This window comes from Trichomycterus rosablanca, chromosome 18 (genome assembly GCF_030014385.1).
Source record: "Trichomycterus rosablanca isolate fTriRos1 chromosome 18, fTriRos1.hap1, whole genome shotgun sequence".
Lineage (NCBI taxonomy): Eukaryota > Metazoa > Chordata > Actinopteri > Siluriformes > Trichomycteridae > Trichomycterus > Trichomycterus rosablanca.
Window position 1 is genome coordinate 28,581,438 of NC_086005.1, and position 12,492 is coordinate 28,593,929.

At 39.6% G+C, this 12,492-nt stretch overlaps 1 protein-coding gene across 1 annotated transcript in view; it reads left to right on the plus strand.

The window, feature by feature from the left end:
• Positions 1–230: 230 nt before the first annotated feature.
• The window catches only part of wnt11 (wingless-type MMTV integration site family, member 11), a 21,501-nt gene continuing 9,239 nt past the window's right edge, over positions 231–12,492 (plus strand). The window contains exons 1-3 of the mRNA XM_063014346.1: positions 231–490; positions 9,272–9,495; positions 11,978–12,204. Of these exons, the coding sequence (XP_062870416.1) occupies positions 9,404–9,495; positions 11,978–12,204 (319 nt within the window). The 5' untranslated portion in view covers positions 231–490; positions 9,272–9,403. The remainder of the gene's footprint in view (positions 491–9,271; positions 9,496–11,977; positions 12,205–12,492) is intronic.

The window sequence follows — 12,492 nt, forward strand, 5'->3', positions numbered from 1 at the left end:
GATCTTTATGTGTTTATAAAAGTGTAAATCAGAGATAAGTGTGAGTTTAAATGTGCGGCTTTATCTGATCTTTACGTGCCGCTTTAACTTTGTTATGCAAATGAGCCCGTGACGTCACCAGGAGATCAAAGCGGGCGGTGCGGAGGCTGCACGTGTGTGTATAAATACGGGCGCGCGCCGTCAGTGCAGCTCAGAGAGCGAGACCGCGCGAGCGAGCCTGGGGTAAAACAGCGCGCGCGCAGCTACAGACCGCGAGAGATCGGCGTCACCTCGGTCCGGACACACCGCGGACCTGATCCAGGGTTATTGTCTCACAGCGCGGATCTTCTTTCACTAACAGACTGGATTACTGAGCGAGTTCTCCATCTCCTCATCTACACCTCACATCCATCTGAGTGGATTATATAAACAAACAAGCTGCTGGATTTTCTGCTACAAACCGGATTAAACACTGAGACTCCTGGGATTCAGATCCTGCAGCTCCACAGAGGTGAGGATTAAAGAGCTCTGACCACACACCCGTCCGAACCCGCGGCACCATAATCACACCCACAACACCGAACACATCAACTAAACTCATCCTAAACTCATCCTAAACTCATCCTCAACTCATCCTCAACTCAGTATTACTAAATAATCACACCCACAACACCGAACACATCTACTAAACTCATCCTAAACTCATCCTAAACTCATCCTCAACTCATCCTCAACTCAGTATTACTAAATAATCACACCCACAACACCGAACACATCTAGTAAACTCATCCTAAACTCATCCTAAACTCATCCTCAACTCATCCTCAACTCAGTATTACTAAATAATCACACCCACAACTTTATATTAGAACATTATTAAATAATCACACAATAAAACACACCTACTGACTCCTAAACTCATCCTAAACTCAATATTACTAAATAATCACACCCACAACACCGAACACATCTACTAAACTCATCCTCAACTCATCCTAAACTCATCCTAAACTCATCCTAAACTCATCCTAAACTCAATATTACTAAATAATCACACCCACAACACCGAACACATCTACTAAACTCATCCTCAACTCATCCTAAACTCATCCTAAACTCATCCTAAACTCATCCTAAACTCAATATTACTAAATAATCACACCCACAACACCGAACACATCTACTGACTCCTAAAGCTGCTTTATACTCAACATTATTAAATGATCACACTATAAAACACATGTACTCACTACTAAACCCGCTCTGTACTTCTGTACTCTATAAAAACATCTCCGGAATCCTAAACACACTCTATACTCAACATTATTAAATAATCACACTATAAAATACATCTGCTGACTCCTAAACCTGCTCTATACTCAATATTATTAGTCACACTATAGAACACACTAAACCCGCTTTATGCCCACTCTGTACCCACTCTGTACCCACTCTGTACCCACTCTGTACCCACTCTGTACCCGCTGTGTAACAAACTGTGCACTGTTTTAACATAAAGAATGTAAGCTCAGTTTCTACATCACACACATATTTATAAATAACTATAGATTAATATGACACTAATTATAACAATTATAATTTATTATAACCATCAGACTGGAATAACACTTTTATCTGTACTAATGTCTGTAGGTACGATAGCAGCTATAAGATTAATTATAACATATATAACATATATAACATAACACATATACAGTATAACAGGACTTTAATTATAACTGTAATAAATCTAAATAAAGTGAGTATAATTATTATTATTATCACCGTAATTGCTCCTGTTAGAGCTTATAATGTATAATAATCTAATTTTACAGAACCAGATGTATAAATGTAATGATTTATAACTACAAATGTATAACATTATAACTGTAATAGTTTGAATTGTAATAATAAATATTATAATCATATAATATATGTTCACTAGAACAACATCTACCTCGTCTACTACATTTTTTAAAAAGGGCTTTTTATTAAGATTTATGTTTTATTGAGACTTATTGTTAATTTATTAAGGTTTATTTTTGATACCTTTTTAATATATATTTTTATATTATTATTATCCACCTTTATCCTGGTTGTGGATTCGGCAGGTCACTATGTCGTTGGGGAACACTGGGCACAGGGCAGGAAAACCCTGAACAGGGCGCCAATGTGTACTGGAATAACTCAGACATAGAACCAATCATGTGTGTGTGTGTGTGTGTGTGTGTGTGTGTGTGTGTGTGTGTGTGTGTGTGTGTAGACGCCCGGTCGGCTGATAGTATTGTGCTATGGTAACAGACCGCTGTGCCACCCGAGCACCCGTAACTATTTAATGTAAAACTATTATTTATTCTGCTTATTAAATACCAGTTCAGAAGGAGAGGAGATGAGCCTGGAACGTTCTTCTGGAGGATCTATGGATCATTTTTGGGGACTAACTGGAACCTTGTTTTGTACCGTGGACTGAATGTAGAATTCTCAGAAAGGACCCGAGTGTGTGTTAGTGTGTGTGTTAGTGTGTGTTAGTGTGTGTGTTAGTGTGTGTTAGTGTGTGTGTTAGTGTGTGTTAATGTGTGTTAGTGTGTGTTAGTGTGTGTGTTAGTGTGTGTTAGTGTGTGTGTTAGTGTGTGTTAGTGTGTGTGTTAGTGTGTGTGTTAGTGTGTGGTGGCACCAGTAAGGTTTGGTCTGTGGTTGGAGGAGAAGGTTTATTTCTGTACGTCGTGACTGTGAAGCTTTTCTACCTTTAAAGAAAATATTTGTAGGTGTGAAGAACTCTGTATGATCTGAAGCGACCCCAGAATAACCCCAAACCCTGGAACGTATTATTTTATATGATTATTTTATATTATTATTTTCACTTTCTTAGATAATAAAACCATGAAATAAATCATGCAGGGAATCGTGAGAGACGTTTAAACTCGACAGTTTCGTTCGTCTGCTCGAATTTGACGTCAGACTGAAGAAGAGAAAATCCAGCGAAGCACCAAACCTCCGAATCTGCTCCATTTCAGAGCTGAAAAAGCTCTCGGGTCACTTTATTCGAGGTATAAAAGACGCCGCGGCTTCCTAGACCAGATTATGTTGTTCATAAATCTATAGACGGCACTTACAGTTCATCAGGGGTGTAAAAAGTACAGCAGGGCGGAGAACCTTCCGAAAAATAAAGCGCTCAGGGTCAGGAAGAAAATCTTCATATAAATAATACATTTCTTCATCATTTATTGGTCATTTGGATCAGAATCGGTCTACAAGTGATGATAAACGACAATAAAAAATATAAAGACACGGTGGAGCTCCTGGGCGACTGTCTTAAGACTCGTGATGTGGCTCACGGCGTTCCACTGCCGTCCTAATACTTTTGGAACTCTCCATCCAGGGCTCGTGAGCAGCTCTGATGTTCCTGCAGGTCAGTTCTGGACTAAACCTTTTGATATCATCTTTTATGTCCCAATTTTTTATGAGTTTTGAGGTCCTGCAGCTGGTCAGCGTGATGTTCTGATAAATGACGTTCCTCTAACTGTTCCTGAGACTAAAGTTTGTTCTTCAAAACCTCCAGCGTGGAGCGAAATGTTCACGCGATTCTAGTCCAGGTAGAACCAGAATCATCAAGCGGTTCCCTGGTTCCTCTGACGGTTTCCTGGTTCCACGTGAAGAGCCGATTGAAGCTCTAGAAACCCTTCATTTAATCTATCTATCTACACCATGTGTCTAAAAGTATGTAGACACCGCTCTTAATAATCAAGTTCAGGTGTGTCAGCCACGCCCGTTGCTGACAGGTGAATAAAATCAATCATATAAAATAGGAGCTCCCAGCGTTCCTGTTCCTGAGCACAAATTCCCACACACACTCTCAAAAATCGTGGAAGCTGCTCTCATAATGGTCATGAAGAACCTTTCTGTTCTATAAAGCTCTTTAAGGCTCTTTAAGGGTCCTTGTGCCAGTGAGATCCTTTGATGTATTTATTAATTAGAATTATAAATACAGTCCATGGTTCTTCTGATGGTTCCTTCAGCGGTTCCTCAGAGGTTCATCTTCCTCATCTTCATCACACACGTTTAATCTTTGTGTTTGTGTCTGAATGGTGAAGCTTTAATCTTCATCAGGGTTCGTTATCAGATCCCGGCGACCCCAGTCGTACCACGTTGCTTGTACCTTATACACAAAGAAGCTGCTCCTCAAACGTTCATTAGATGTTTGTGAGGGGTTTGAAGGGTATAAAGTGGAGTTTTCTTCTGAGAATAGGTGCCACCATCATATTTATGCTCTGATGATGTTGGTTCCTCTCTCACTGATTCCTCGACGTGGAAAAAGTGAAGCTTTAATTTATATAAATTTTAATATTTATTTTATTTGTTCGTTATCGGGTCTCTGAGCTCTGTTTTGTCGCTTTTAGGAAATGGAGCGGAACCCTTAAACGGTTCCCAGAACTCGTTATGATTTAAATATGAGGATTTCTCCTCACTAAACACTATAATGGTTTTATTCTCCTCAAACTGGGCGTCTAAACTGGTTCTAATTAGAATTTTCCACTCCAGGGTTTTTATTTTTATAGGGAAACACGTAGAAACATTTATTATTATTAGTGATGCATCGATACCATTTTTTCCCAACTGAGTACGAGTACAAGTATTTTTGTACTTGCCGATACCGATACCTATTTAGAATACCGTTTTTTTTTAAACAAAAACACACGTGAGAAGTGACGAGAAGTTTAATGATACCACGTCCAAAAATGCACGTCAACAAGTAGCGAGTGATCAAAGTGTTTGTGCGCTGACGTGATGAAATCAAGGAGGAAAAATAAATGAATCTGAGTGGATTTGGCAACATGAATAGCATGGATTGTTCTGTAGTGAGTTATAAATAAATATAAATATAAATATTTTTGCAATGTTGGTGTTTTGTTGTTATGTTTTGTAGAGAACGATCAGGTCAGAAAAACTGTAAAACGTGTGTGTGTGCTGATGTATTCTGATATAAACTATATTATCCCCCCGTCCCACCTGTTTACACTCCTCTCCTGCGTTTCCCCTCACCCCGTATCCTGCGTTCTCATTGGCTGTTCGACATGTCACTCATTCCTAGTCGCACATCTCAGATCAGATATCTGACGTGCTAGAAAACTCGAGCGCTCGGCGAGCCGGTCAGATCGAGTTGTTGGATAGTTCACACTTAGCGATCGAGAGCCGAGTTTTGATCGCCGAGCGAACGCCGAGTCGCTCCCGAGCCGGCAAATCTAGCGCCGACCGGCCGCCGAGCGAAAATCAGGGCAAAAATCGTGTAGTGTGAACCGGGTATAATGCAGCGACGTGCACTAGGTACACGGTATCGGATGTTTAGTATCGGAGCCTCGTTTGCGAGTTCGAGTACGAGTTAATGAGCGCGGTATCGGGCAAATACCCGACACCAGTATCGGTACTCATGCATCTCTAATTATTATTATTATTATTATGAAGCGTTCTGTGTGTGAAAAGCTTCATTACTTTATTCCTGTATTTCAGTAACGAGCTGGTAAAGATTTTACTGGTTCCACTGCGCTCAACACAGAACCAGTTTAATAGAAGCTGCACATGAATGACTGAAGAGTCTCAGAATAACTCAGACGGCGTGAGTGGAGTGGTTTCTTCTGTGTTGTGTCTTCGGTGCTTTTATTGTGTGTGTTTACTGTGTGAGAGTGAGAACAGATCACACATTTTTAATAATAAAAATAAAAAACAAGAATAATATAAAATATTAATTTTTATATATTTTTGCACCCCAGACAGATTAAACAGGTTTTGTGCTATTTTTTCCGTCTTGTCATTAAGATACAAACTGAAGAACTATTTAGGATTCTTGCTGAAACTTTTTCCTTTATAAAAACTCTAAATTATTTTTTGTGATTTTATTGAGTAACTGCAGTAGAATAAACCAAAATGTTTATGCTATTAAGTATTAATAATAAATAATAACCGGAACACCTTATTTATATTCTAACCCTTATTAACGTTACTGAGTAAAGTTGGAGGGTCGCGTCTCGGTTCCCTTAATGGTTCATTAATATGAAGATTAAGTTCATTAGTACCGTACCATCAGTATCAGGAACTACAGTTTTAAGCCGTCAATCCAAAGGTTGTGGGTATAAATCCCGGCTATGCCAAGCAACCACTGTTAGGCCCTTGAGCGAGGCCCTTAATCCTGTCGGCTCCAGGGGCGGAGTACAGTTGCTGACCCTGCGCTCTGACCTCCGCTTCCAAAACCAAGCTGAAAAATGTGGATAAAGTTTTTTATTATCATGTACAGGATTTATATACAACCGTCGTAAAGTATTGTTAATATTATTTTTATTATTATTATTATTATACTTATTATTATATTTATTCTTCTTCTTCTTATTATTATTATATTTGTTATTATTATTATCATTATATTATTTATTATTATATTTATTATTATTATTATTATTACTATTATTATTAAAGTTATTAGTATTATTATTATTAATTTTATCATATTATCAATGTTATAATATTATTATTTCATTATCGTCATAAATATTATTATTATTATTATTATTATTATTATTATTAAAGTTATTAGTATTTTTATTATTTTATTATCATTATATTATCAATGTTATAATAATAATAATTATAATTTTTTTATTAATATTATAATTATTATTAATTCATTATCGTCATAAATATAATAATTATTATTATAATTATTATTATTATTACAGGGAGCATTTGAACCTTATTAGGGATCTGTGAGAGCCCTACAAACTCCGAATTTAAAGACGATTTTTTTATGTTGGTTCCATAGAGAACGTCTAGAGAACAAACCCTGGAGAACTTTAGGTTCTTTACATCAAAGAAGACTTTATATCGGTTATATTTGAAGTTGTTTATTATTTGTAGCTGATTTTAAAGCTGCAGGAGGAGTTTTAGGACTCTCGGCTGCTCTGTGATGGAGATGGAACATCAGAAATTCATGTATACTCTGGAGATGTCGGGTCAGACTCGGCGGGTCAGACTCAGACTTCATGAAGCTTCGATTAAATCATTTATGAACAAGGTTTTACAAGCGCTGCACACAGGAGCATTCTTCTGTGTCTGAGACATTCTGAAGTTCTGCAGTTCCCAGATGTTCTGCTTTTCTTAGATGATCTAGAATTCTCAGTTGTTATGTTGTTCTGCAGTTCTCAGAAGTTTTTCAGTTCTTAGACGTTCTGCAGTTCTCAGACGTTCTGTTGTTCTGCAGTTCTCAGAAGTTTTTCAGTTCTTAGACGTTCTGCAGTTCTCAGACGTTCTGCAGTTCTTCGATGTTCTGGAGTTCTCAGACGTTCTGCGGTTCTCAGGTGTTCTGGAGTTCTCAGTCGTTCTGCAGTTCTTAGACTTTCTGGAGTTCTCAGACGTTCTGGAGTTGGAGTCGAGATGGTGTAAACAGACGCTGGTCTATAGTGAAGGTGCAGGATTAAATCAATCATCTTGGCATCTGCGTCTGATTAGAAGTTCTCCAGGAACTACGTAAAGCTTCACATCTGTGCACGAATCCAGATGTGAACCACCGACTTTTTGACTTGCGTTCATGTTCTCGTTGAAGGAACACCAACGGCAATAAGAGTCATGGTGCAGATCTTTAGATTATGGTGCAGATCTTTAGATTATGGTGCAGATCTTTAGATTATGGTGCAGATTTTCACGTCATGGAGCAGATCTTCTAGAGTTCTCAGATGTTCTGGAATTCTCCAACGTTTTGGAGTTCTTCAGATGTTCTGGAGTTCCTGAGGTGCAGCTTAAGAACTCTGGATCTGAGAACTGGTGCAGATCTTCCCGTGATGATGCAGATCTTTATGTTATGGTGCAGATCTTTAGACTCGGAGGAGGATTCATTTCCTGTTGGGTTTCTCAGTGCTGAAACCAACAGATAAATATTTAGAAATCCAGATGTTCCTCACATCAGGGTCTGAATTCTGTTTACGGTTGAACCAGCTCTCAGCCTCAGCATTTATTTGTTTTTAATTCTATTTATGCATTTTTCCCTTTTTCTCCTGATTTATTCATATCTTATTCCCCAGTTAGATCTCCTCCACTGCTGCAGACCCCGACTCTGACCGAGGAGGGCTGTACCCTTCCGAGACGGGGATCAGTATAGCGTACAAAGAGTCACGCACTGCTCTCTGTTATCCCCCGTCTCTGTGCAGCACCTCGAGCAGCCAGCAGAGGTCATGATTGCAGCAGCGGCCGATTTTATCTGCTGTTGATCGGTAGCAGAGCTGAAATTCAAACTCTGGGAGCTCAGAACCCCAGCACTAGAGTGCTAGCGGAATATCTCGCTTCTGACTGAAGGTTAAGGGCCTTGCTTAGGGGCCCAACAGTAGCAGTGGACGGCGGCCTCGAGATCAATAGTCAAGTACTTTAACGAGTGAGACACCACTGTTCTAGAAAAACAAAATAAAACCCGCCGAAAACGTGTAGATCAGAGTCAGAATCACTTTAGGAGCCAAATATTTATTATTATTATTATTATTATTATTATTTATTTTATTTTTATTTTTATTTTTATTTTTATTTTTATTTTTATTTTTATTTATATTTTTATTATTATTATTAATTTTATTTTTATTCTTCTTATTATTATTATTCTTGTTACTATTCTAACATTATTATTATTATTATTATTATTATTATTAATTAAATTTTTTTTATTATTATAATTTTATTATTATAAAGAAATCGGAATCTGAATCGGAGTCAGAATCAGGAATCAGATTCACTTCAGGAGTCAAATTGGACCTAAATAGGATCTAAAGCCAATAGTCACCGGTCAGTCGTACGTTGGACACCAAACATGCATGACTGCAGAACTTCCAAACCCAACAAATCCCAGTCCAGCTGATCAGCAGAGAGGTTTAGAGTCTTCAGGACGTGGACGGACTCTGAGACGCGCTCACGGTTTGACGTTTTCGGGTGGGTGTTGCGCACAGGGGCGACTCCGGAGATCTGTTGTTCAGAAACAATAATACACCTACGTCATTACAGCTCCATTATTAGTGCGCTGGTGTCTGATATCAGCTCACGCCTTCAGTTCTCAACACCACACTGTGTGGCCAAAAGTATCGTACCGCCCCTTCTAATGACTGAAACAGGTGTAATAAACCAATCTATCACACTCCTCCTCCCTCAGGCACAGCCACTTGTTCCTGTCGGGCTGCTGATCCTCCTCTCAGGGTCTTTATTTTATTTACAGGGTTTTGTTTACAGCGTTCATCTGAACATTATTTTCTGGTTTTGTTGATGTGATCAGGAGAAGATCGGACAGCAGATTCGGAGATTTGGCGCTGACGTCATGGCCGCCACTCTTTGATCACCCGAGACGCCGCTCGAACCCACCGCCGCATCCTCACCTCCCTGTCTGAGCTGCACCCATCTGATCAGAATGAAGAGCAGAGTTCCGGCGTTCCCGTCGTTCCCGCTGTGTGTGGTGACGCTGCTGTTCGTCCTCCAGCACTGTGGCGCCATCCGATGGCTGTAAGTCTGATTAATACACACTGATACACACTAATACACACTGATACACACTGTAACACACTGATACACACTGATACACACTGATACACACTGTAACACACTGTAACACACTGTAACACATTGTAACACACTGATACACACTGATACACACACTGATACACACTGTAACACACTGTAACACACTGTAACACACTGTAACACACTGTAACACACTGATACACACTAATACCCACTAATACACACTGATACACACTGTAACACACTGATACACACTGATACACACTGATACCCACTAATACACACTGATACACACTGATACACACTGTAACACACTGATACACACTGATACACACTGATACCCACTAATACACACTGATACACACTGATACACACTGATACACACTGATACACACTAATACACACTGATACACACACTGATACACACTGTAACACACTGATACACACTGATTTGTACAGAACACTGAGGGTTTGTTTACTGTTGGGGTTTTAAGGGTTCCACTGGTGAAACAACCCCAAAAATTCATAAGAACCTTTTGTTTATAGAGTTCAGTGCCTACGTTTATGCTTTATTATTTAGGGAAAATATTATGGGTGGAAAATGTGCTGCTTATCTAAAAAAAGGATCATAAAAGTTTATTATTAATCCAACACGTCCTGCTCTTAGGCTTGAAACTTCTTTAAAGGTCAGGCCGGATTTTCCGGGAGTCTCAGCCCTGCTACCGGCCGGCTGGGAGCCTACAAGCAGACACGATTGGCTAACGTGTGCTAGGTGGGAGGGGCAAAGGGATTCCTCATCGCCGCTGTAATTGCGGCCTCTGCTGGCTGGTCGAGGCGCTGCACAGAGACGGTGAATAACAGAGAGCAGTGCGTGACTCTGTACGTGATCCTGATCCCTGGTAAAAAAGAAGTGGTCTGCAGGAGGTGTGTGTTCAGGCTCGAGGTCTGCCGCTGCGAGACTATTATCATTATTATTATTATTATTATTATTATTATTTTTATTAATTTATTTCTCTTTATTAATATTCTATATTAATTCTATATTAATTAATAATCTCTCTATATTAATCTCTTTTTTAAATTTTATTTTTGATTATTATTATTATTATTTTATAATATAATATATTTGATTATTTATTATATAATGGTATTATTTTATTATTATTATTATTATTGTTTATTACTATTTTATTCTATTATGTTTATTATTAATATTAATAGTACTATTTCATTTTTATTATTGTATATTTTCATTTTATTATTATTATATTATTTAAGTTTATAAAATAGAGGTTGAAAACCTTTTTATTTCTTTTTTTTAATTTAATTTTTGTTTTTATTATTATTATTTTATTATACTATTATTTTTTGTATTATTAGTTATTATTATTATTTATTTTATAATTATTTTATATTAATCTTTAATTATTATTATTTTATATTATTATTTTATAATTATTATTATTTTATAATTATTATTAAAGTTTATGAGATAGGGGGTTGAAAACTTTTTCCTGTCTGATGACGTGGAGAACGTGAACGTCTCAGGAACAGGATGAAAATGTCAGGAGGTGGAACGCGAGCAGGTCCGCGCCGTTCCCGCTAATGCGGCGTGCAGAACACGAACCACATGCTGCCATAAACACCTGCGAGTGCTGGATACACCCGCGTGTGTGTGCGTGCGGGGATAAATTCGGGGGGCGGGGGTGTCTGGGGGTCGCGGCTTTGATGGGTACACTGTGCGGGGCCCCTCGCCCCTAATCTGAAACAGGCCAGATATGCGCGAGGAGCCAGCTGGTTCTCATGAGCGTCCAGCGAAAGGTGTTTCAGCGGAGGAGCAACTGTACACACACACACACTCACACACACAAACACACACACTCGTGTACACACACACACACACACACACACACACTCACACACACAAACACACACACTCGTGTACACACACACACACACTCATTCATGGAAATCAGACAGTCACGGCGTAGCAGAACAATCTAGAAAACAATCAGAGTTCAGGAACTGGCTATGACTAAATTGGGAGAAAAAGCAGAAATAGAATGTGAAAAAACATCCAGTAAGCGGCAGTTCAAAGGGCAGAAACACCATGTTGAGAAGAGAGGCTCCAGTCAGAGCAGAACAGGAGCGTGAGGGTTGGTACACAGTAGGAAGCAGACATGTTTATCCAAATCCTAAGGGCTAAGGGCCTTGCTCAGGGGCCCAGCGATGGCTACCTGGTGGGGGTGGGATTTGAACCAGAAACCTTCTGATTATTAGTTCTGTACCTGAACGGCTAAGCTACACCCCTGCCCTTCTTTTATGTTGTATATAATGAAGTTTTACCCCCCCCCCCCCCCGTTAGTATCGAGGGTCTGAAACGCCTGCTGGTGTCCACATACTTTCGGCTCGGTGTAACACGTGCGTGTGTGTGATATACAGTATTTCTGATGGTGTTTTTCAGGGCTCTGTCCCAAATCAACGAGCACATCAATAAGACGCAGCAGTGTAAGACGATCCCCGGCCTGGTCTCCTCTCAGGCTCAGCTCTGCCGCACCAACCTGGAGATCATGCATGTGATCGTCCAGGCCGCCCGCGAGGTCAAGAAGACCTGCCAAAAAACCTTCGCCGACATGCGCTGGAACTGCTCGAGCATCGAGGCGCCCAAATACCTGCCCGACCTGGAGAGAGGTGAGCGCTTACACACACACACACACACACACACACACATACCTGGAGAGAGGTGAGAACTCATGCACACACACACACACACGGCTGTATAAAGACGAGCTGAATTATTCCTCATATTTACAGAATAGGAAGAATTTACAGCCCAGTCTTTGGTAGGTGCACCCGTCAGTGCAGGTCCCAAGTCCAGATAGAAATAGGAGGGTAACATCAGGAAGGGCATCCGGGTGTAAACCTGTGGCGACTTCTAAAAAAAACAAAAAGGACGAAATTGTGGGGACAGAGTGGATA